The 26496-nt window shown below is 36.7% G+C and overlaps 1 protein-coding gene across 1 annotated transcript; it reads left to right on the forward strand.

The window, feature by feature from the left end:
* Positions 1-194: 194 nt before the first annotated feature.
* Positions 195-26259, forward strand: CUL4B (cullin 4B). Its single transcript, XM_009970175.3, has 20 exons — positions 195-1346; positions 4020-4135; positions 8809-8912; positions 9838-9907; positions 10367-10440; positions 11466-11628; positions 11729-11818; positions 12111-12193; positions 13319-13386; positions 14513-14631; positions 15455-15647; positions 16738-16842; positions 17149-17259; positions 18042-18127; positions 18939-19046; positions 19305-19418; positions 20392-20497; positions 20575-20747; positions 21275-21427; positions 22638-26259. Exons 1-20 carry the CDS (start codon positions 815-817, stop codon positions 22731-22733), a joined length of 2664 nt encoding a protein of 887 aa, XP_009968477.1. The 5' UTR covers positions 195-814; the 3' UTR covers positions 22734-26259.
* The last annotated feature ends 237 nt before the right edge of the window (positions 26260-26496 follow it).

Consider the following 26496-nt stretch of genomic DNA (forward strand, 5'->3'; position numbering starts at 1 on the left):
GTTCCGAGCGGCCGGGCAGCCATGATTACTTCCGGTGGGTCAGAGGGCAGCGGAAGAGAGCGGGGGGCGCCGGCGGGAGCGGGGGTGCCGTGCCGGAGGTTGGGCCCGCCGCCTCCCCGTGCCGCCCGGCCGCGCTTCCGGGCGGCCGCGCCCCAGCATGCACGGCGACCGGATGTGCCGCCATCTTTAGGCTCCCTCTCTGCCGTGTATTGACAATAACAAGCCCCGGGCCGGGCTGTCCCCCCTCAGGAAGCGCGAGCAGGAGGCAGAGAGGGGGGCGGCGGGAGCCCCAGGAGAGCGGGCCGCGGGAGGAGAGCGGGCCTGGTGGCGGCGAGGGAGCGGGAGGCGTGTAGGGCCAGGGGCTGGAGCCGAGGCGTGAGGGAGCCGCACTCAGCCCTCCCCACTGCTGCTCGGCGGAGACGAGGCGGTCGGAGCAGGAGGGGAGCGGAAGGAGAAGCTGGGGGAGCGGGCAGCTGTGGGGAGCTACTGGTGTTGGAGAGAAGAATTGAAAGAGACTGGTGGGTGGCAAGAGGCAGGAACGGAGACACTCTCCTGAGAAAGAAGTAAAAGCAGAGACAAACTACGGCAAGAAACAAAGTAGTAAAGGAAACGGGAAAAGAGGAGAGAAAGTGATTCCTCCGAGAAAGAAGAAAGCGAAGGAGAGGGGATACGGAAGGACTCCACTGATGAGAGAGAGGAGTTGAAAGACACTCCCCCGAGAGCCACTAAAACAGAGACTGACTCTCAAACTCTCTCTCTCTCTGTCACACCACAAGGATTTGATGCCCCTCAGCCTGTTCACTTCTGTGTGTTCATGTTTCCCACAGGTTTCTCTTCCCCCAACCCCCCAGCAGCAGCCCAGGAGGTCAGACCTGCCACTGATGGTAATACCAGCAGCAGCTCCTCCTGCAAGAAGAGAAAGTTAAATAACAGCAGCAACAGCAACTCTGAAAGAGAAGAATTTGATTCCATTTCTTCCTGCGCCTCTTCTCCTTCCAAAAACACCTCTTCATCATCTTCCTCCGTCATCACTGCCTCCTCGTGCTCCTCCTCAGGGGTTGCCTCCTCTAACCATCATCTCCAGAAGAAACTGCGCTTTGAGGACTCCGTGGATTTTATTGGACTCGATGTGAAGATGGCTGAAGAGTCGTCTTCCTCCTCCTCTCCAGCTGCCTCTTCTCAACAGCAGCACCAACAACAGCTCAAAAATAAAAGCCTTTTAATTTCGTCAGTGGCTGTGGGGCACCATGCAAATGGCCTGACCAAAGCTGCCTCCTCTACTGTTTCCAGTTTTGCCAACAGTAAACCTGGCTCCGCTAAGAAATTAGTGATCAAGAACTTTAAAGGTAACAGGCCATAATTTGTCACAACCTATGGGGCGCTGGCGCTCAACTTCGTGTTTTGTTTTCAACATGAAAACCGGTTAGCTCTCAAATAGCTCCAAGTTTTACAGGAAATGCTTTTCTGTGGTGAACGTTTCTATACTTATGAAAGGGGGAATAGTGTTTTATGATGCATACTTGCCCAGTCATGTACACATCCTGAGCTACACTTTGCTGCTTGGGATTATTTTCCCGACTCCTTTCACTCTGTCTCCTTGAAAGAAGGCCGTCAGTTGTATGTTAGACAAAAGGTTTTACTACAGAAGTGTGTAAATTGCCTTTCTTCAAACTTTTAACGTTTGATACCTTTTTTCTAGTAATTCTGATTCAGGTCATAGTATATGTGCTAGCCCAGTTTATGATAAATCTATGCACAGAATGCATTTTTTTAAGTTGGGCCTGAGTCTGTATGTCTTGCCTGCATCTGCATTGTCTGTTTATAGGTTAATCTGCTTGTGCTTAGTTTTAAATGCTGAAACTAAGGTGATTATCAGGCTATTACGGCAGATTTCCTTTCTGGTTTCCCCACTTCCCTTTGAAGTAGGTAGTTCAGATTTTTGCTGAGTGATTTCTTTGCAATATCCTTACTGTAATTTTTATTATTTAACTCTTTAATGTCTTTTCTCTGTCTTAACATACTCTCACTTTACAAGCTTATATTACTTCATAAATTCTCTCAGAAGGTGTGTTTGAGATTCTCGCGTGTTGTTACTAGAGACCAACTGAAGCAGAGAAATTGCTGCTGTGATGCTGCTTAATTTTCTAGTAAGCAAAAATACAAATAGGCGTAGACAGAAAGCTTAGCTAAAATTCTGTCTGTCTTTTTTTCCCCCTATGAAGACTGGGAAATCAGCTTTTCTTACTTTGTGCCTCGTCTTCTAAAATAGTCCCATACCTTGCTTTCTTGGGTTGTTTTTCTTTTTCCCCACATGTTTGGGGGTGTGGGGAGAGGAGAAGATAGCACTGATGTTAAAGTTAATTTCTAAATACATAATTGATATAGATGTTCTGTAGAAATACCGTGGAAGGTAAGGATTAGGATTGTTTTACAGAAATTTATGATCACAGTGTAACTTTTTGCTTTAGGGTGCTCCTAATGCTTAAATATGTTCTCCGCCCATCAGGTCATCATCATTTACTTTGACATATTATTTTAAAATGTATACTTTCAGTGCATGATAGTGAGAAATAAATTCCAATCTTCTGTTGCTTGTACACTGTTATCTTTAAAGGAAGTCAACTTTTCATGTTTAAAATATTTGTTGAATGTCATGGATTGCATGGTGCTGTGATCATCATTACTTACAAATTGGTATTTGAGTCACTTGCTTAAAATGGATGTGTCTAGAATCTGTCAGCTTTGCTTTTTATTTAATCTCAGATGCTAAACTGAGAGTAAGTTTAAGATTGTCTTTCTCTTGGTATGATAACAATAACGTCCTTTACAACTTAAGTAACTTCCTAAAATCCAGAATCTTGTTATTTACTGCTGAGTAGCATACTCATTAGTTGCTAGCGAAAATAGGCAAGTCTTACTTCTAGTTAGTTGTCTCTCTAGATTCTTATGATACAGCTAATGTTGGGATATTGCCAGTATTGTAGGGAAGTGCTTGGGAGGACAAAAAAAAATTAGTTCTTTCTGTGTGTTATTTCTAGAGGAAGTGTAAAGATTCACGATTTGTTTTTTACCTTTAGGTATGTAAAAGTCAATTTTAATAGAGTATAAACTCTGGGCCAATTTCACCTGTTGGTGGCACAGATGTGCATGTGCCTTCCTCTGAATTTTCTCCTCCTTCCTTCTCTATTTGGTAATGTGTTTATTGGAACAAAAATGGTCATGTTAGTTATGAGAACACAATCTTAAAATAGTCTTGGTATTCAGAGGAATTGACTCCGGGAATCTCTTTTAGCCTGTTGTAAATGCTTTAGTCTTGTTGAAGATGCTGCACAGCAGGGGCATCTTTAGAAAAGAAGCTGAAAAAAATAATGGGAAGAGTAAAATCTGCAAAGCTTGAGCTATTTGAACATTAAAGGAGCGCTTAGCTCTAACAAATACCCACTGGCCAAACCCAAGAGAGATGTAAATGGATTACTTTAAAATAGGAAGGTTTGCCTTGTGACCATAAAGCTTGTATTATAATTATGGTATTTCCATGCATGTTTCTTGAGGCTTTCTTTCCCACTGTTAATACAGATTAGAATTAATGAGCAGTAAATTTAAAAAGTAAGCTATACACAATTCTGTATCTTTTAATCCATCATTTTTGGCTTTTAATGTTCACTTTTTCAGCTCTGCTGTCCTCGTAGTGAAAAAGAGTGTAGTGAAGGTGTAGATCATTCATGCCAGTTTTTAGCCTTTATCCCTTCTTGAGTTACTCAGACAGGGTATTGTGATTTTTATAAATTGCACATACTGTTTGGATCCTATGATGTGTATGTGAAGAGCAATGCCCAATTCTTACAATGTGTTACTATTTAAAATGTAAATAAGATACTGCTTTTACACGAATGCTTTCTTTTCATATAAGTATAAATTAAAATCTAGAGCATCAGCCCATACCTCTTTCTACTCGAAGCTACGTTTTTAATGTCTTCTTTTTCTAAATGCTTTCTCACTCTAAATAATTTCTTTTAAAGATAAACCCAAATTGCCTGAAAACTACACAGATGAAACCTGGCAAAAACTGAAAGAAGCTGTAGAAGCTATCCAGAACAGTACTTCAATTAAGTACAATTTAGAGGAGCTCTATCAGGTAAGTGCTTTAAGTAAAAGCAATGGGATAGGGCTTTTTGTTTTGTTGGGGTTTTTTGCTTAAAACACTTGATAAGGTGGTAAGAATATGACATTTTGCTTGATGGCTGCTTTTGTCATCGAAGAACTTTTCATCTAATAGTTTCTCAAATTTTAAAATCATCAGTAAAAATTTCACAAGACCTACATTAAAATCAGAAATTTTTTACTTGCCACAACATAATCCAAAGTATGGTTCCTCTTGCAGCAGCTGACAAAAATAACGCAAGAAGCTGTATTCACTTTACTGTTTTGGGGTTTATGCTGTGTGGCTGCTAAAGGAGAAATGTGAAATCCTAGAATGTTGGTGGTTAGGTGAGAAAAAGAGGATTTATATTAAAATATATTTTTTTTCTGAAGGCAGTATCTGCTTATGATTGAGGATCATAAATAATTTAAATCTGAAACTTTTTATTTGACTTCTTAAAAGTAAATAGAATACTGGTTTTCTTCATGAACTGTATTCTTTTGGTTTGATTGTAATTTTTTTATCATTCAGCATTCTGTCTATTCTAACAACTGAGAATCAAAATTTATTCCCAGCAACAGCTCTGATTGTTTTAGGAAGTGATCAGACTTGAACTGCATTTCCGAACTTTTTTTTATAAGCTCCACTTCTGCTTTTTCAGCTGAATGTGTTGGGGAGACTTCTCCCCCCTCCTCACCTTTTCCCTGCTAACACGTTGGTACGTGCAGTTTTAGCAGCCTAGCAACAGTGCTGCTTTAGCTTGGTATTAAGAAGCGCTTACACTTTTTACTCTTAAAGCCTTTTTTACCTGGTTAGTTGTTTGATTTGTTCCTCTGTGTGTATATAGCCTTCTTTCGGTCTGTTTTTAGTGTCTTTTCTTCCTCTGCCCTCCCCTTTTTAATAAAAGTTGCATTTGGATATGACTGATTCCTGTGAAAAGTTTTGGGGAAAACGTCATCTTTGCATAAGGTTTAGTAACAGATTTAAGGAAGGATTACTTGCCATTCCTCATGGAACCAAGAACTTTATGGACCAAGTTCCTCAGTCCAGTGCATTTTTAAGCTTGTTATAATCTTTTATAATGTTCAATTAATTTAAAAATTGCTTTTTTAACAGTTTATCAGGATAATACATAGTATTGTTAAAGTAGCAATAGCATTGTTACTTTTGCAAAACTTGGCAAAACTATTAACAAATTACAACTCACTGTATTGGCTGATAATTACTTACTCTAGGCTGAACAACAGAGCAAATAGCTGTTAATAAAATACTTGAAGGATATCCAAAATTGTTTAAAAATACAAAGTTCTATTGAAAGCCTTGCTTCTGCTTCACAGTTACCGCTTAAGTTTCTGCTCATTTTTACCACAGGCTTAATTTAATATTGCTTATGCTCAGAAAACAAAAAAATCCTCTTTTTTTCCTTTTAAATCTCAATTTCAACCTTGTAATAACTTAAATACTTTTCCAGTAAAGAGAGTGTGATCAAGTATGAAACTTTTCTCTTTTTTTTTACAAATTAAAAATAAATGTCTTGATTTAAAAATAGTAATAGGAGTCACTAGTGTTTTTAAATGCAAAAAAAACTAATGTCATTTCTGAACAGCTGCTTGGTAAATGGATCTGATGCCAAATATGCTTTGGCAGACACCATTATCCAAGCATAGAGGGGAATTGCAAAAGTCTGCAAAAGTTCTGATGCATACCTCAAAACAAGATGATACTTTTTTGTAATGGAGTTAAATTTTTGAGCTTGGTTTAACTCTTGTCTGTGTTGGAAAATTCCATGGAGCAAATACTTTTGAGGCTTTATTTTTTTCAGTAGGACACTAGCTTTGTACTTGCTTTGTTCCTTCTCAGCAAGAGAAATTATACACATCTTTGAGTAGCTGGTGCTACAGAATTGAAAGCTTCTTTAGTAGAATAATTTTCCTTAGATTAGTACCAGAAAATAGAGATCTGGATCTTTGGTACCAGATCCCTAGTTTGTTGGTTTTTTTTTTTTTTTTTTTTTTAATCAATCAGAGTTAAATACTTCTGCGAAGTTCTGATTTTCTCTCATCAGAGCTGTGTTCGGTTCTTTTTCCAACTTTTCCCCAGCACACAATCCCAGGTGTAGATGCTACAATTAAAAAAAAAAAAAAACAGACAAAGTCCCAAACTACAAAAACCCAACAGAGTATATGTTACACAAAGGAAATATGATGCTTTGCCTTTGGATGTTCTGACCATCTTCAGGGCACAGATTCCCTGATTAGAAAGCTTTATTCAGCTAATCCAGAACAAGATAATTTTGTGAACTAGAACCCCTGAAGTTGTTGGGAATTTTTGATACATTGTAATTATTGTTGCATATCACCAGTAGTTAGATTTGCAAAGCATAATATTGCAGTGGTGGTGTTATGCTCCGCAGAAGAAATCTTATTAAAAGGTTTTGTATTTGTATGCTTAGAAAGTTTAATCTCTTAAATTAAAAAAAAAAAGCCAGTTGAAATTAAAATATTTCTATGGATGTTATCAATGAAGATGCAAAAGTTTGCACTTGGGGGTCAAACACTCAATACTAGCAGATGTGTTTAACACTTTGGAATTTCTTATACAAAAATGTGAAAGCACAGCTTTGTGTGAGCACTACGTACAAGTGTATATACATGTTAACTTATTTCACTAAACGTTGATGGTATGCGTTTGTTCATCTACAGTGCAGAGGCTAATTCTTTTAAGGATTTGGAGCAGCAGGGTAAAATATTACATGTTTTGATAGACAGCATTTATGGAAATGTTGGTAGCTGAGATGGATGAACTGACCAGAGTATGGCAAAATGGCTGCTGGTGTCCTAGGCTGGTAGGTAGAAGTGAGACTAACTGTGGTTATGCAGGTGACTAGCAAGTTCTATCCAAAGCATACATCTTCCCAGCTCTCAGTCGGCTTCTCCAAAGTAAGTGGGAGAAAATTGCACTTGCTGAAGGTCTAATTGGGCTCTTCAAGCTTAGTGTTTTCTATCCTCTTTTTCTTCTGAAATCAAAGTAGTGGCTATTTCCTGTTCTGCTGCTGTTTCAATTAGAACCTGATCCTGTGGGTGCAATAGCAGAATAGAGTTGAGCAGTGTCCATAACCTGTTCTGAACAGTGAACTGCAGCATGTTTTTTTTGTCACATCATTGTATTTGTTTGGGCTTTCTTAAATGTTAAGAGTTGAATTTGTTGCAATTTCCAAATATTAAGGTATGTACACTTCAGTGATAATGCTGGCTTTCCTAGTAATTGTCTTTCAGACCTGTTTTAGTCCTAATTGGCACATTCACTCTCTTGCTATACCTGTTTGTTTCTGACAGAAAGCTTATGCAGGTTTGGGGTTTTTTTATTATTGTTGTGTGGGATGGTTTTGTTGTGGGGTTTTGTTTTTTGTGGAGGTTTTTTTTTTGGTTGGTTGTTTTTAACTCCTCTATGTCCTAAAGCCAGTATTAGCTGTAGTGTACTTGTTCTAGAGAGTTGTTTACTGTTGATGCTGGCAATGATTACTGTTGATATCCTAGGATAAACTGAGGAACTTCTTGTTTAGCTGTTTCAATTGTTGCTGTACTTTTAGTGGTGGCTGCTTACTGTTTGCTGGTGGCTTCTGTTTGAACTGCTGGGAAATATTCTGGGGGACTTCAGTGTAATGGAGTAGATCTGTTCCATATACTTCTGAACTATGCTGGCCCTGCATGGTTGTGTATGGTTGCTGGGGAATAAACTTGATCTTCCAGTGCTTTTTTTCCTATGAGTTGGTTGTATTGGCAACTGAAGTATTTTCCTATAAAATTAAGTGGCATTAGTTGAAAATCTTAAATACGTCTCCTCCTAGCTTCTACAGATGTTTTACAGAATAATCATATGTTTTGGCTTTCACCTATCCACAAAGAGTTAAAGTTGCTCAGTTGCTTTCCAAATCTGGGCAATTGGTATAAATTTTGGAGAAGTCTGGACTTAAGAATGCTTATTTGCTTGATCAATCTCGAAGACATGTCCCCCTTAAACTATTTGCTTTTCTCTATGAAGAACAGTGATAATTCTTCTAATACTTGATTATGATCTAGAAATCTGAGATTTGTCACTGTAATCATCTGGAATGTAGTCATACTACTAAAAATTGTTCAGGATTATAACTAAAATTATTCAGGCAAGGGGTTGATGGGTGAAGTTACATAAATAAATAAAATATGCATATGTGTGTACTTTTGGGGATGAGAGAAGCTTAATCTAGGAGAGGACTGCAAAAGTAACCCTGGCAAAGCACAGCAGTTAATAAAATTAAGACCTTAAGTGTCCTCTTTGAAGTATGAAACCCAGCAAGCTGCTAAAACGTAGTAAACTAACATCCTTGTTCTTAGAGATGCAAGTCCTGCAGTTCTTTATGAGATACTTGTACTCCAGCTGAAATTAATAAAATGTAAGCTGTTCAGGGCATGGCCTTCCTTTGTCTTTTATTACCTTTACTACCATAGTGCCATGTCTCTCTGACGTTTTGCATGCAGCTGTTAACTATGTTACAATTAAAAGCTGGTAGGTTTTTGAGTGAGAATCAAAACAATTCCATGGTTGGTTGAGTTGATTTTTTTCTCCTTTCCTTGTAAAGCCATGTATAAGAATATAGATTTCTCAGTATCTGTTTCTCTTTATTTCAGGCTGTTGAAAATCTCTGCTCCTACAAGATTTCTGCAAACTTATACAAACAATTGAGACAGATCTGTGAAGACCACATTAAAGCACAAATTCACCAATTCAGAGAATATCCTTTTTTTATCTGTTGACAAGCCAAAATGTTTTTACCTGCTAGTATGTGGTGATGGATTTCTTCGACTGGTTCATGATGCTAGGCCATGGTAATCTGAATTCCTAGTTTTTGCATAATTGGGTCTGTTTTCATATTTTGTGGAACCTCAGAGAATGCTACTAGTTCCTTTATGTCTGTAACCATATGAGAAGTTTGTGAGAAAGTTTAATTGGTATTTATGAAACACTTTAACGCCTTACAAAAGCTCATACTAGACTTACAGCAAGGCTTAAAAAGGCTGTATTGGTTGTATTGCTTCAGGCTTTTTATATGCAGAGCTTGCCATGATCAGGTAAACAAAAAAGTCTTCCAACAAGTAGTTCTTGTTTTCTTTTTGAAAAGTGCTAGTGATCTGGCAGCATACAATGTTAGTGGTTCTGAGGGTCAAAAGGGTTTATTGTCAAAAGTTTTGAGTTGCATCGGATCAAGATCCTGTTAAGTGGATATTAATTGGTACCAGAAGTACATAGTGAGCTGAATACGAGTTAAATTTCAAGGACAAAATTTATTTCTTAAGGTTATCTCTTAACACGAACTAAAAATACATTATTTGTGTAGTGGTGGGCTCTTAGGTGTATTGAGAATTGTTGGGTTTTGAGGTGTGGGGATATGTATGTTTGTTCCATTCCTCAGGGATGGGGGATTAGGCAAAACATTCAAAAGCATTTAGATACTTTTTTTAAACAGTTCAAAACATTTTGATTTCTCATTATTAACACAAAGACATTCATTAAAAATAAACATGTTGCAGGAAGTTAACTGGTTCTTTGGGGAAGCAGGTGAGTTTGTTGTGCTAAGTCTTTAGAAAAAAAAAATAATGTTGGTTCATTTAATTGCAAACACTACCTATTAATCGTAATTTTCTTAATGATTTCTTCATGGATTCATTGGATAGTGTCCTTTTTCTAAAGAAAATAGACAAATGTTGGCAAGATCACTGCAGACAAATGGTAAGCTTTTTATCTTTTTGAAGAAAACTAGTTGCCTTGTTAGCCTGTGTTTTGCTTAACTTTGTTCCTTTGCAAATATACTATGTGTCTGAAATGTATTAAATTTATATAAGGCTTCTTTGTGAAATGCAACTGTATCTAGTTTACTAGAAATTGAGCCTTGAAAATACTTGTCTGTAGTGTGTTTCTTGACACATTGGTCTGATCTTGGACACACACCACCCCAACTCTTAACTGTTGTTTCTGTGTAAACCTTTCTTTTATACAGAAAGATGCTAAATGTTGCATTGATCATCTTGCTGAGATCGGCAGAATTTTTTAAATAAATCAACAGTGTCTAAGGAAGCACTGCCTGAAACTTGTCAGTGGAGTTTTTTTGTTGTTGTTGAGTATAACTCATGTTGCTCTTCAATTTCAAGAGTAAAATGATTGTGGCTTTTTTATTCCTTCTCATAACAGATTATGATTAGAAGTATCTTTTTGTTCTTGGATCGAACTTATGTACTTCAGAATTCAATGCTGCCATCTATTTGGTAAGGGCACAAAAAAATAACATATTGAGGGGTATATTTAAATTATCACATATATCTTGCTGATTTTCAGGTGTTTTTTTTTAATACAAACTTTATAGTGACCTGTAAATTAGGTGGTGAATGCATACATGCTTGTTGCAAAGGGAGATTTCACTTTTAATCTATTTGCAATGAATTACAGGATCCTTCTAAAATAGCTGTGATAGCAAATTTCAGTTAAGTAGATATCAAGCTCCAGTTTGCACAGCTAAAGGAAAGAGCCTGTTCAATTGAAGTGTGAGGGCTTGGGTTGCCCTGTTACTGGCTTTAGCATGCATAGTGTTCAAAGTTCTGTAAGTAGTTTTGAAGGAAAAAGTTACCTAAAATAAAAGCAAGTTACTGTCTTTTGGACTTCAACCTCTGTACCCTCCCCCCTTCCCAATATTTTAATAATTATCAAATGTCGTACAGTGCCTTTGGCATTACCTGAATTACTTTGCCAGAGATGGAAGGTGCGGTGGAAGGAGGGCCTGGCTTTTTCTAAAAGTGTCCAGACCCACAGTTTCAGATTCATGGGAGGTTTTAACTGGGGTGCCCAAATCAGAGATCCTTGTCTTCCACATCATTGAGTTCTTCTAAGCTCTAAGAGTTGGAGGTTAGAAAGTAATGGACAAAAAAATAATACTGTCCAGCAGCTTAACCATGGAATTGGGACCCACGATGACATTATCCTTTTCTTACGAAGGCTGCTGTTCATTTGGTTTCCATCATCCTGCCAACGAAGTGAAAAATAAAGATGCTGCAAAGTTAGGTCATTATTTAGGAAAAAATACATTCTTTTATCTTTAAAATCTGTAGCTTACTGTTAATGCTTTGTCATGGTTTATTTTAGTGTTTGTGTTTCCTCTTTTTGAGTGATTTTGGGGCAGAGGAATGAGTAACTTGAACACTAGTATTTATTGGCCTCTATTTGATCTAGATAAAATTATTTGAGAATATTTAGGATTGATTCTTATGCAATTTATTGAACAGTATTTTCTTTTTAGGGATATGGGGCTAGAATTGTTCAGAACTCATATAATCAGTGATCAGAAGGTTCAGAACAAAACTATTGATGGCATTCTTCTGCTGATTGAGAGAGAAAGAAATGGTGAGGCTATTGATAGGAGTTTACTGCGAAGCCTTCTAAGCATGCTTTCTGACTTGCAGGTGAGTAAACTTGTTTCACCTTTAAACCAATAAACAGCTCAGATTGTTATTTAGTGCTCAGTAAGCTTTACCCTGGATTGCTATCATGTTGTTTCCCTAGATTTATCAAGACTCTTTCGAACATAGATTCTTGGAAGAGACTAACCGCCTGTATGCAGCAGAGGGACAGAGGCTTATGCAGGAACGAGAGGTATTTTGAATGTTTAACAATTACTTGTTATGACTAAGGATGAAACGTTTCTTGGGGAGAGGAATTAATCTGCTGCTTTAGCCAGCATACAGGGCAATAATGTGACCTTTATGTTTTATAGTACTCTGAAAAAGGATATTCACATGCAGTTGTCTTCAGTCACAGGGCTAATGATTTCTGCTTAAAACTAGCTGCTGCTGCTGTCAGAGCAGTACTGTCTTTCTTTTTTTAATTTCCCCCCCAGAAGTCTTAATTTTTTTAAAAATACACAAAACTACTCTGGAATTTTCAGGTTCCAGAATATCTTCATCATGTCAACAAGCGCTTAGAAGAAGAAGCAGACAGGATAATCACTTACTTGGATCAGAGCACACAGTAAGTGCAATCTCACTTTGCCTGGTATTGTTAGCTGTTTGGCTCTTCTGTTGAGTGCCTTCTAATAGCTATAACTTATCTCAGTTATTGACTGACCATCGAAGGCTGCTCGCTTCCCACAGTTCCATATTTACAGTGAAGTACTGTCTTGACTCACACAGCTAATATCCTTTTCTTCTAAGCCACCAGTTTTAACATAAACATTATTGGGCATTTGGTTGGAGAAAAATAGGCTGCTACCACCAGTCCAAATGTCTCTTTCTTGCTGAAATGCAATTAATCAGCTGCCATCCTGCCTGAAAAAGATAGCACCTGGGATAGAGAACTGTCAGGCTAAAGGCTCTGAATATTTATATAAAAATATTTGCATATTCTTTATGGAGTCTGGGAAATTATTGATTAATGTCAGTCTTCAATCTTTTCTACATAGAGGCAGGATTTCCTCTAATACCATCAAGTGGATATCATGACTGGTAGGACAGGAGAAATGTTCTCCTAACATAAAGCCACAACTGTCATGTCTGAGAGAAAATGTAGGTCACTAATACAACAAAACTCTTCGAGTAAGTGGTAGCAACTTCTTAAAGAGCAGGTACAGATGATCTCTCCAAGAGGAAGGTGTTTCATTGCTACCGTCATACATTTTTATTTCCTTCCTCCTTCAACTGTTAAAAATATTTAGCTTGTTTAGTGGCTTCCTTCTTCCACACCATTATTAGTGGCCAACTCCCTGGTTTGTTTTAATACCTCTTGACTCGTAAGGTGCGTTTTTTCTTTTCCTTGGTTTGTCTCCCAACACATGAATCTCCTCCCACAAAACAGGAGAAGATAAATTCTTTGACAAACTTTTGCCCAGTTTCTTCACTGTTAAATCATTGTCCAGCTGCCTAGAGGTCATGTACAACAGACTTATTGTATGAATTAAATCCTTAGTCAGCAAACAGGAAGAAAAGATTGCTTACTGGGGAGGAAAAAGGATAAATATGTATATAATCATTTTAGGTCCTTGGCCACAGATAATTAGCGCACTCCCAATGACAAGTGTAGGTAACAATCTCAGAGGATTGGATTTAAAACTGTCAATAATGGAAAAAGGAAATTTAATTCTAAACATTTTTTCTATAGGAAGCCACTAATTGCTACTGTAGAAAAGCAACTTCTAGGTGAACATTTAACAGCCATTCTTCAGAAAGGTAATCTTTCTTCTTTATAGAAATGTTTCTAATTACTGCTTCGGGGCTTTCAATTCCTGTGCTGAAAAAGAAAGTGACAGATTCAGGTGCTGGGGGAGGACGCACACTACATCTTTCTTTAAGGTCCTCTGCTACTCAGTTCATGAAATAGCATTGACCATTTTGCAAGAGGGCAAGTACCATTCTCCTTGTTGGAGGTAAGGAGTTTCAATGCTGTCTTCAGATACACAGCAAAGCAGAAGGAAAACTAGAGTAGGAAATTTGAGTTCAGTGTGCTAAATAGCATTTTGAAGACTCAGAGGTAAAGGAGTAGCCTTCAAGTTATGTCTGTACAAGAAAGGGGAAACATTGATTAATTGCTGCTCACAAAAAGCAGCTTGTTTTAAAAATTTAGTACAATTTGAGCAATGAAGTACATTGCTTCAGTTCTGCAATAGTCTCTGTGGAGTCAGGTGACCCTCTGTTGCTCTGAGGGATAGTCTGGAAATAGATATGGGTGCAGCAAGAGTTGAATGATAAAAAAAAATTATCAAGTCCTTACTAGCCACATTCGGGATGAAACAGGTATGTGAGCATCTTCCTGCACATCTGTAACAGACTCTTTATTGAGAGGAGTATCAAGTTTGCAATATTTACCCATCTACTTTCTTAGAACCTTGCTGTGGAGCATCAGGCCTTCTCTGCCAAAAAGTTAAAAAGTGAAAGGTGAAGATATTTCTTGAAGCTGCTTGCCTTCAAACAGCTGTAAAATTTATTTTACAGCCAGAATTATGACTGAGATCTGTCTTCCCAAGGAACCTTTCCTGCAGATCAGTAGAACATAAACTTTTCAAATCTTGAGGGAATAGTAAAGCAGAAGTAAGAAAAGGTGTTGTGATAAGTATGTTATGTAAAGTACACGTAGCCTAAGATGTTCAGTGCAATAACAAGGTTTTTAATGTTTGAGCCAGTTCAGGCAGCCATTCTGTGTTTCGCTGTTAAATTAGGTAGCAAAAAAAAAAAAATACCCCACTAATTCCTTGATAAAAAAATACTAGCTTTGAAGAGGTCCCTTTTTGTAAAAGTATGCTGTGCTTCCTTTGGATTAATCTGATTTTAATTTCTGTTGAAATCCTCTGATTTGCAGGTTTAAACCACCTTCTTGATGAAAACCGAATTCAAGACCTATCTCTTCTGTATCAGTTGTTCAGTCGTGTGAGAGGTGGAGTACAGGTTCTCTTGCAACACTGGATTGAGTACATAAAGGTACTGTTGCTAGACCTCTGGAACAGATATCACTGTTATATCACTGGGTTTTATACACAGATATTTGAGTAATCTCTATAAACTATTGCATTTTTCTGAGAAAATAAGACTGCTTGCTCATAAGCATATATTTAATAGGCAACTTTTGAAACCGTACTAGGAAAAAGTACAGTAACTGTTCTAACTCATATCAAAATATTGAATGTTCAGTTGAATTACTGAACTCCAAATAAGTTTGGAATTTTTATCTTGCTTATAGTTAGTTGTGGGGGACCTCTATATTTCTCCAATAGACATTTTGGTAATGGCAGAACATTTCTGTCTTCTCCCTGCTAAAACTTCTTGTCAGAATGAGTGGCAGCTTAAGTTACCAGCCAATGGAAGTTCAAAAAGCACTTAAATATCACTTAAGATGTTTCATTTCCTTACTCAGTGAAAATGTTGTCACAGAAAGTACGGTGGTTGTGAAGGAACGCTCTGTAATGGCATAGCAGTACTATTAAATAAAATTGAGTTTGGTGGGAGCTTTACTTGTATAAAACCTGAGCATATAGATGTTTAAAAAGGGTGTGTTAATCTTGTCATACTTTATTACTTCAGAGAAAAGTTCTGAATGTTCACTTATTCATAGATTGGTTTGAATCAACATACAGGGACTGGGAATGATTATATAGTAAATACTTCATAATGCTATTACTTCTGTTGTGTTACTGGAACTAATATGAATACCAGAAACAAGACATTTAGGAAGATAAGTTAAGCTTTTAGAAGTATTGTCACTTAAATTATTCAGGCTAATGGAAAGATATGTTTTATTTTGCAGGCATTTGGTAGCACCATAGTAATTAATCCAGAAAAAGACAAAACCATGGTTCAAGAATTACTTGATTTTAAAGACAAAGTTGACCATATTATTGATGTTTGCTTTCTCAAGAATGAGAAGTTTGTGAATGCTATGAAAGAAGCCTTTGAAACATTCATTAACAAAAGACCAAATAAGCCAGCTGAACTCATAGGTATTTTTCTTCAGTTTCTTCCCATGTGAGAGTTTGGGTGGGGGGGATAAGAGGGAGTTGCTGATGCAGCTTACAGGTGAGATACCATGGAACTGTGTGAAAAGACATTATGCACAATGCATTGCAAAACTAGGAATCTACTGTGCCTTATTATCCAAGCGAAATATTTGATAGGTTAGCATTAAACATTAAGAACAAGCTATATTCATCAGTTCACTGGCTATACTGTAGAGAAGTGAATAACATTAGAACTTAGGCATTCTAGCAATTGACTGGTGTCCAAATGTGAGAATGCTGCTAATAATTTGACTTTTTCTGAAGTTTAAATAACTCTGCCATCAACACATGTGCTCAGAGCTATTAGGAGCTCTACATAGATACCTATGTTTTAATACAGACAAGTGGAGGATGCACTGTACCTCCCGCGTTATGGCAACAACCTCTGTAGTTTGCAAAGAACGTTGTTTACAGATTTGTGCATTACAAGCCTGGCTCTCTGCACTTTTGAATAACTTAATCATTTCCCCACACAGTGAATAATACCTGCTTTGCAATCTGTTGTGCTGCTAGGCTTGTGGAGTAATGCTTTCTGCCCTCCTTTTTTAAAATTAATTCACTAACTCTAATGGCTTACCAAACCATTTGAAATTAAAACAAACAGTAATCTGTTAGAGAAATTCAGCAGTATCGTCAACACATTTAAATAACTGGTTTACATTTTTTTTCTTCTGATCTTTTTGTTTCTATTAGAGCCATGTCAGTCTGTAGCAATAGTGACTTTTTACTTCAAGATCATAATTTGGACCAGGAATTTTACATCCACAAAATCTTTCTTAACCTTATCTTTGCTAATAAGATGCAGTAATTGCTTATCTGAAAAGAGACTAGGCTATAATGGTTTTTATACCTTTTATAGCATCTATGAAAATGTCAAGCTAGCTGTGGTGAAACTGATTTGAAGGTGATTTCAGGATCCTTTACATTTCCAAAAGATTTCACAATATTAGATTATTTTAATTAAAAAAAATATTATTGTTTCATTGTGATACTAAGCATATGCTAAACTTTCTATTCCTCAACACAATTTTAGCTAAATACGTAGATTCAAAGCTTCGTGCAGGCAACAAAGAAGCTACTGACGAAGAACTTGAAAAAATGCTGGATAAAATTATGATAATATTTAGATTCATATATGGTAAGTATTGGGGTTTTTGTGGGCATACAGTTGTTTAATCAGTAACATAAAGGTACTTTGAAATAATTTTTTGCAGTCTGTCTGCATTTTCAGGTGTTCATTCTCTGTAGATGCAATTTGCTGGTGTAGTGCTGTTTAACTAGTTTGCATGTTAAAATGCTGATGACAAGCCCTGACTCAAAATCTGTGGAAATCTTAATATGAAGGTCCTTATTAGCTTTACTGACCTTTGAGTTCAACCTCTTGTAGGTAATGTTTGTTTTAAAACAATGATCTGTGATCACTGTCAAATCTCATCTCTTACAGGAAAAGATGTCTTTGAGGCCTTTTATAAAAAAGATCTAGCAAAGAGACTATTAGTTGGGAAGAGTGCATCAGTAGATGCTGAAAAATCTATGCTTTCCAAACTCAAACATGGTAAATATCTACCTGTCTATGTATCAGGATGCTTTATTTTTAAAATAGTTGTTTTAACAGGCCTTCCCAGGAGTGCTGTTGGTATTTCCCCTTTACATGAGGGCAAAAACCTGCTGTGCAGTTCTTGAATGACTAGTGCATTTTGAGGACACTCCTTTGCTTTTAGTTTTGTAATTATAGCAGCAAAAAAAAACAAAACACGGGAGCCTAAAGTGCGTGGTGTATCTTGGCCTGTGGGATAGAGTTGAGGTTCCCTGCTGAATAAATCAGTGATGTGCTTGGAGAACTTGAGGATGACTTGCACTTATTATTCACTCTGTATAAGGTCTGAAACATGAAGCTGCTGGCTAGCAGTCTTCTAGTTTGGTCCTCACTGTTTTGTAGGATAGAGTCTTTGGGTGGTAAAAGTAAGGTTTTTGTTTTTTGGTTTTTTTTTTTTTTTAAAAAAAAAATGGATCTTGTCCTATCATCAAGAGACAGTTTGGCAGGCAGCTGATAGGGATTAGAATTGTTGTCTGAGTGACAGGTAGCCAGTGGAGTCCTAGAATGAACAGTCATGTCCAAGTGGAAAAACAACTGGGTTGCAAAATAGCTGCCACATTAAAACATTTTCCCTCTTGTTTATAACCTTATTCTGTATCTTAATTAGAATCCAGGTCTTTATGTGAGAACATATGCTTAAATAGGTCATCTTGCTTCAGAATACATTCTGATATGTAGAATAACTACTCTGGTGTTGAAAATAAGAATAATTTTTAATATTTACGTTTTCTTTTTTATAGAATGTGGAGCTGCTTTTACCAGCAAACTTGAAGGAATGTTTAAAGATATGGAACTTTCAAAAGATATAATGATACAATTTAAACAGGTACTGTGGGAAAGCCTGTCATGGCTCATTCATTTACTTGCTTTTTGAATGAGTTATTCTCAGAAAGCCTAAAGAGGGTGCAGGGTGTCTTCGGTTGTGAACACTTCTATTGTAATTGAGTTAAACTCCTCTTGAATTATTCTGGTTGTCTGTGATGTTCTTTCACTACAGAGAGAAGGACTTTGTAGGTGACTACTTTCAAAAGGAGCAGACAAAAGCCCAACTGGGAAAATAGTCTCTACTGAAAATCAGTCAGAAGCTACTTCTTAATTTTGTGCTGTCTGTGCTTTTGAAATTTTTACTGAATTAATTGTTTTCTAGAACAACAAAGCAAAAAAGCTGAAACAAGAGGCTGCTTTAAAAAAAAAAATCACAAAAAAACAAACAAAAAAAACTACCACCCATAGTAACAAAAGAAGAATTGCAAGCTTATAAAACATTTTAACACCACTGTATTCTGAGAGACTGGCTTGCTAATTTTTGCCAATTAGTACTAGCTGTTCTATTATGTTTTGACTACAAGCAAGTTTTAGTAGTCTTTTCTCCATTCACACATAATTAGGTATATCTTCCCATCAGCCTGCTAGAACACTTATGTTTTCTTCCTGTATGGAAGTGCCTTTTAGAACTTGAGAAGTGCTTTTTCTTATCCTAATTTTCTTGTATGTAACTCACAGTTTATATAGTGAAGACATCATTAAGGTCACTTGTCTTCTGTGCTCTTGTAATGCCCATTCTAACTTTTCGGTGCTACCTGAAATATGTTTAATAAACACAGCTTTATTTCAGTTTATTTTGTTTCTTTCTGCAGTATATGCAAAATCAGAATGTACCTGGGAACATTGAACTAACAGTGAATATTCTGACCATGGGTTACTGGCCAACCTACGTGCCTATGGAGGTCCATTTGCCCCCAGAGGTAATTAATATAGAGGTATCATATCAAGTATCAGCCTGTCGGTAATGCATCTTGATACCAACTGCAACTTGGGTTTAAATATGTGTACAATCCTAGAAAGAAATGCAGAACTGTCTCTCTTATATCAAGTTCTCTATTCTTGCAATTCCCTTTATCTTTCCAAGCCTTTATTTAAGGGTTATTTGACTGTGGAAGAGGGAAGGATGCTTTTAACGTAGCAATTCTGTTTTAATGTTTTGGTTTCTTTCTTTTTTTTAGATGGTAAAACTGCAGGAGATTTTCAAGACCTTTTATTTAGGAAAACATAGTGGTAGGAAACTTCAGTGGCAGTCAACACTAGGACACTGTGTACTAAAAGCAGAATTTAAAGAGGTGAGTGTACTGTTTCTCTTATTTCTGTTGCTTTGCCAATTCCAAGTTTGAGATGTACCTTAGGGATATATCTGGAACCTTTCTTCTGCTGTGATGGAAAACTTAGCACTGTTTTTCGCAATTACTTTTAACCTTTGACCTCTTGCTGTCATTTCCAGATTTGATAATTTCTGAAATAGATGTATTAAGGTATAAGAAGGTGAATCGGACTTTTGCATTGGTGGGAAAAAAACAGTTGTTGGTTACTGCTTGGGGAAAATATCCAGTGGGTTTAGTTCCATATTAAAAATGGCAATAAATTTTATACTGGGGAGGAAAAATAAGGTGGCTGTGTTCCCTAGTTTACCTTATTTCATCTGACAGCATGAAGCATCTTCACTGTAAACGTTTCATTACTGAAATAAATAAAAGTTTTGGAGTGTAGAAGAGTACAACTGTTTTTAAAGGACTTACACTTACTCTCCTTCAGCATTTCTTCATGGACACAAATATATTTCAAGAAAATTTCTCTTGGAATAGGAATTCTTACTAGTTAAGTTTTTCAGAAAAATGGTAATGGTAAAACAAGTATTACCAAACTTGGTTATTTCAAAGATCCTTTGGTTCCTAATACTGTGCTTCTTAAGCTAATGTTTGTGATACACCTTGACTTAAAGGTCTTTCAAATTATAATTTTAAGCACTCAGTGCTTTGAGATTTGTCTCGAGTAAGTTGATGCATATCTTGGGTAAGTTTTGTCACTGGATATAATATTCTAACCTTCTGACCTCTAGTTTATTCTGCATTTTCCTAGTAAACACAGGGTGACCAGTAACTTTTATCCTTTCGTATTCCTATATGAATAAAATAACAATCACATCCTTTAAGTGAAATAATTGACATACAAGAGTGACTTGTTTGTCACATACACACACACAAACACACCCAACAGAAAAAACAGCCTAGTGATGTCTGTTAATTTCCCTTGTGACAGGGCAAAAAAGAACTTCAGGTCTCCTTGTTCCAGACACTGGTGCTGCTCATGTTTAATGAAGGAGAGGAGTTCAGTTTAGAGGAGATAAAGCAAGCCACTGGGATAGGTTGGTATTGAAAACAGCTGACTGCTTCCAACTGTTTTTACTAAAAAAAAAAACTAAAAAACTTTTTTCTGCTTTAGAGGACGGAGAGCTGAGAAGGACACTTCAATCTCTGGCTTGTGGCAAAGCCAGAGTACTGACTAAAAGCCCCAAAGGCAAAGATGTGGAAGATGGTGATAAATTCACATGTAATGATGATTTCAGACATAAGCTCTTCAGGATAAAGATCAACCAAATTCAGATGAAAGAAACGGTATATTCTTTTTAACGCTCTGTGATTTAGACCCTTGGGTTATGTATCTTGTTGCCTGCTAGTTGCTGGTTTACAAGCTTTTTTCCTCTCAATTGGAATGTACATACCGATACCTTTGTAAATGATAACACATACCTAACAGTGCTGATTTAAATGTGTGTTTCCGTGCTAACTATGACACCAGTGATGCTAGATGTCTCTGAATAAGGTTGTTTAAGAGAAGTTCCAATTAATTAATGTTCTTTTCACCCTTGATCATTCCCTGGAGCTTTACTGAATGGTTTGTGAACACAGGAACAAGATCACAGTAATTTTCCCTGACAGCCATCCAATGTAAAATCTGTGCAAAGATTTTAATTCCTTGTACAAGTGGGTTTTTAGTAGACTGTAAGTCTTCATATTTGTAAAGGAATGGTGTCAAATATTTGACTTTTACTGTCTTATACTGAGAATTGTCTTAGAGATACAAAGAATTGTTTTGACAGTTCTAGTATTCTCTTTAAAACTCTTCTAAATGGATCCTTCAGGTGGAGGAACAGGCAAGCACTACAGAGAGAGTATTCCAGGACCGGCAATACCAGATTGACGCTGCAATTGTACGAATCATGAAGATGCGCAAGACACTGAGTCATAACCTGCTTGTGTCAGAGGTCTACAACCAGCTTAAATTCCCAGTAAAGGTGTAGTACTGACTTTTCTTCTAAAACTTTATTATTTATTTTTATATTCCCTGGCCTGTCTTCAGTTAAACTGTACTTCTGTCTAAAACATGCATCTTTTCACTATTAGGAAGGACAAATACTCACTTTCAGAAATTTTTGAAGTGCCAACTGCATTCATTTATCTGAATATTACCTCAGGCTTTTAGTAAGTTGTTAAAACCTGTTGCCAAAGGCTTTCAGACCCAGAGTCTGTTAGCAGTAACTGTGAAGCTAGCTTTCCTTGTATGCTGCTGTTCTTGCATTTAAGTGTTCTGGCAATGCGTTCTTGGGGACGAGGAGAAAATTATTCAGATATGTAATGCAGAGTTGGTTTTAATTCTTAACTTGGTTGATACTTTTTAATAAATTAGTAACTGATAAAGGTACAGTATTTCTTCCAGACAGATTATATTGGTTAATATATACACCACACATATATATATACATATAAATATATATGGAATGAAAATTAGTTATTGGTGAATGTCTCAAAGCTAAAGAAGCCCACAGTTGCAATATAAAATGAATAACTTACTGTGTACAAATGGAAATGGATTTTCAAATAGACAGTGATGCATCTGAGTTTAAATACACAGTGCTATCAATGGAAATGTAAAATGAAAGGAACCGCTGTGTCATTCTGTTTTGTTACCATGTTAAGTTCCTGCAGGCCCGTAAGTATTGCATAAACTGTAATTGGGCTTTGCAGGGTTTTAACAGATGATTTAAATGCTTTTTTTCACTCTTTATCATGAGGCATTTTTATAAAGTCCTCCACCCAACAAAATCATAGGACACCCAAACTGTTGCAAAACTCACTCGCATCAAAATAAAATGGAACTTGTACCATCTTTTACCAGGTAAAATTCAGAAATAAAAACACTGTGGTACACAATGCATGAATTGCAGTTCTTTAGAGTTGAGTTCAGTTTAAACAGCAGCAAATATCTTCCCCTGCTGTAAAACATCTATGCTTAGCTGCAGGTGACAAGCTAATTTTAACTTTCACTTCAGTTATACATTACAGGCTTTAGAAGTTTTGATGCTTTAAGGGTGGGGTTTTTTTAAAATGTGATTTTCTGTTTCCTCAGCTATCTTAAATAGTACAGATATTTGGCTTAAGTAGAAAGAAAGAACTGAGAAACATTGACTACAACATAATAATGCTGACATCTGCTTTATTTTACAGCCTGCTGACCTTAAGAAGAGAATAGAATCCTTAATTGACAGGGACTACATGGAAAGAGATAAAGAAAACCCGAATCAGTACAACTATATTGCATAAACATATGTTGGCCTTTGTTTTACTGCACACTTGGTGTCATACACAGTTGCCAGTGGATAAACTAGCCTGTTGATCCCGTTAATTGACTTTTTATACTACCGATGATTGAATGAAAGCAGTGTAATGGAAAAGTATAGTAGAGTGGACTTCTTTCAGTGGTTAACATGCCCATTTAAAGAGTACTATTTACATTTTAAGAAGAATGCTGTTGAACTCTTTGCATGTTATTTAGTAAGATGTGCAGAAAGCTGAAAGGAAGTACCTGGTCTTTGTGATTCCATTTGTCTCTGGGTCTGAAGAGGAGTCCCTTGATACATGACAGATGTCTTTCACACCTTTAAATGGAAACAGAAGGTTAATTAATATAAGAAAATAGCCTTTAAAATGCTTAAACTGCATGCAAACTTTTAATTTACTGTACAGAATACATTTCAGTTAGTAACATACCATTGGTTTGGTTGATGCCCACACTTGGATTTTTCCCTTGAGGGAGGGAAAATAGGGAATAAGCCAAGCTATGCTTATTGCTGATCTAATGGAAAATGTTCTTGGTCACAAATAAGACGAAGTGGTACCAATATAAAATGATGTATCAAGTTTGCAGTGTGGGCATATATACTGTATATACAAGCACCATTCTTAAGTAACTGCTACAACAAAAGAAGTTCAGATTAGACTTATATGGCTTGCCTATAAGACTTAGTGTTCACCTTTGGGAATTTTAAGCATAAAACAGCCATAATGGAAAAAGTGACAGTTTTTACTAGTCATGGGTAGGAGGCCTTCACCTCTTGGCAGCAATACTCTAGAAAAGAGAATCTATTTACAGATATCTATGGAAAGCCACACTGTTCTTGTGGTAAAGCTGTAAGAACAAACATTAAAATGGATTTTAATACTTGTTTTGCTTTGCAACATTCTAAACTTGAACTAACCTCAAGGTTTAGACAGGGCAATTCTAAGACTGCCCTGCTTTGGATTGCTTTAACTTAAAGCTTTAAGAACTCAGCCCTAGATGTGGCAGGCCTCCTAGAACCCAGAAGCCTACCTCTCATATAGAAAGTTAAGTATTGCTACAAGGCATCTAAAATATATTTTCTTAGATGACCAGAGAGCATTCTTTGCATCTTTATAAGACATGGGAGAATAAGTCACTTGAATGTAGAGCTTTGTTTCAACAAAATGCATTTTTTTATTGCTATAGCAGTATGTGCCAGGAATATATGGGAAAAAAAAGTGTCAGCAGAAAGGGTAACTCCTCCACGTAACAGTTCTTCCTTACCCAGCCAGGCTTTAGACCTACGATCAGCTGTGTTGCAGAGCACAATGAAAAACCTCATTCTCTTTCAGGCACTGATAGTCCTGGGGAATACCAGATATTTCGTGAAAGCAAGATGTTACTTTTGTTTAATGACAGTGTAACTTAGCTCTCTATGATCTATAACTTTTATCACTGTGATCCTGCATTCAGGGGTGTGCGTGTGTGAGAGGGAGAGTGTGAGTATGTGTGTGTATTTTGTATCTGACACATCCCATCCCTATTGCTTTTTTGATCTACTGTTTAATTCCGTATTTTCTCCAGTTGTGTTTTCTCTCAAGCTCTTTTATATGCAGTCTTTAGCTGACAGATGAAGCAGATGGGGTTTTTTTCTTCTACTAAGTTATTTGCTGTCAACCTCTACTAACTGTCACTGTCATACAGCTCTATGTGATCTGCAGAAAATCTACCTTATGCTTTGACACTGTTGCAGTGTAACCACTGGTAGACATCCAGGACCACCCTTGCCTCTGTAAGAAAAATACTAACAGTCGAGTTATCTGGTAAGAAACTTGAAGACTGCTTCTGTAGATCTTTAAGTATTAATTTGAAAGAGAGATCCACTGGGGAGGAAAGAATGCCCCTGCAAAAATCCTTCTGTATTTTACATTCAGTGTTCCTTTTTCTTGTATGTGTTTTGTATCTTTAGCCAATAAAAGATTCCTTTGAAAAAGGTGTTTTGGAGAAGGAGCATAAAACTTAACTCTTTGGGAGATAGGAGATGGTGAATATCAGTATTGAACTGGTTCCATTCAGTCTGTTGTAGCATATAAATTGAACACCTCTATGTGTTTAAAATACTTACTCTAGTAAAATCCTCCCTCATTAAACAAGTGTGTTGCATTCAGTCAAACTAACCAGAAAGGTCTGAAAGTTTATTTAATTTTTATCCCATCCATTTCAGTAACTTAAATGCAGAAAATATTAGATAGAAAATGTCCTTAAATCTCATCAGACTTCCGTGATCTGAGGCAGACCCTAAGCGGCAATCTAGTTAAAGCAACCCAAAGAATGGACTTTGAGAACCCTGGCTAGGCCGAGAGAGGAGGTGAGAGAGGGGAGGGGAGAATGCTTTTCCATCTTGTATCTTCATGGGTTTTCCCCAAGAACTTGTTCATCTCTTCTGCTAAGGTCTTGCTTATTCCTGGTTAATGACAGAGCTGCAGCCAAGATTTATCGTCCAGCCGTACAACTCTGCAACTTCTTGCTGGGATCATGTGCCTGCCTATTGAGCCATATATATCTCTGTAAGAAAAAAATTAAAGTGGGCTTGGACCACAACTCATCTGGCTATAACACAGCTTGTCTGTTTGGCCACACATTTTTAATCTTGACTCTTGCATGCAGTTTATAGCACCTTGTTCATAAGAAATTGCAGTTTATTCTTAGAAATATATATTTTAGGTTTTTTAATCTTTATACCCATAAATGGACTATTTTTTTGTCTTGGCTGGTTTAAAAAGTGACCATTTTGTTTAAATGCTGTAATTGCAAATGTGTTGTAAACGTTGTTTTGTTCTATAGTTTACACAAAGGTGCCAAAGTAAATAGTTAATAAAATTAAAAAAAAAGAAAAAAAAAAAAAAAAACACAAAAAACAACAAAACCCTAGCAAATCGTTAAGTAAGTTGCTTTAGCTGTTTTTCATATTTTGGTCTCTGCTCTCATTTTTTTTTTTTCGGTCAGCCTTTCATTTTTCCTAGACATATCATTTGCCCTAATGCTTTCTTTTAAAAAAGTGCATCTAAAGAAATGTTCAAATACCACTTTTTTTAGTGATTTCATATAGTAGGAAGAATATTTTCTTTGAAACGTTACACTAAAATTGTAAGAGTACAGCAGCATTCAAAAATGTAATATACTTTTTGTATAACAGTTCTTCGGAGTATGTCTGGAGTGGGGGAAAAAACTAACCCTGTTAATTTTCAGAAGCTTCTTCCCTCAGCTACCAGAATATGAAATCGTGCTTTTTCACTGCATCAAAAAGTTATAGTTTATGCAGACTTGCAAACAGGGCATGTATCACCGTTGCATCCTTCGATGCAAAAAGCAGCAAAACCTTTTTTATGTTTCATAAGTCTGATATGGGTACAGAGAGTCTTTCTTAAGTTGGTAAATAATGTAAATACATGTCCTTTCAGAGAGTGAGTCTGTTATCTAGGTATTTTGTGTCATTTAATAAATATTAAACAGTTTTGTGTTGATAAACTCCTGTGTGTAAAATGCCTTCTTACTCAAAGTTCTGTATGTTGGGCTTACTAATGTTTGTGGCTTCTTCAAATTCTTTAGCTTGTGCTTTGATAGCAAAATACTTGTTTGCTACTTAAATATAATAATAAGTAGTTCCTTCTTCATTCAGTCATTAAAATCCCTTGAGTTTTCTAAGTGGCTTCCATTCCTGAATCATTTTTTTTTAAGTCTTCTACAAGGTTATTGGAGGGGAAG

This window comes from Tyto alba, unplaced genomic scaffold (genome assembly GCF_018691265.1).
Source record: "Tyto alba isolate M040663 unplaced genomic scaffold, T.alba_DEE_v4.0 Super-Scaffold_5, whole genome shotgun sequence".
Lineage (NCBI taxonomy): Eukaryota > Metazoa > Chordata > Aves > Strigiformes > Tytonidae > Tyto > Tyto alba.

Coding starts and splice junctions, on each gene's coding strand:
- CUL4B (XM_009970175.3), top strand. CDS start 815: ATGTTTCCCACAGGTTTCTCTTCCCCCAACCCCCCAGCAGCAGCCCAG. Junction 1,347..4,019: donor AGTGATCAAGAACTTTAAAG/GTAACAGGCCAT, acceptor TTTCTTTTAAAG/ATAAACCCAAATTGCCTGAA. Junction 4,136..8,808: donor ATTTAGAGGAGCTCTATCAG/GTAAGTGCTTTA, acceptor TCTTTATTTCAG/GCTGTTGAAAATCTCTGCTC.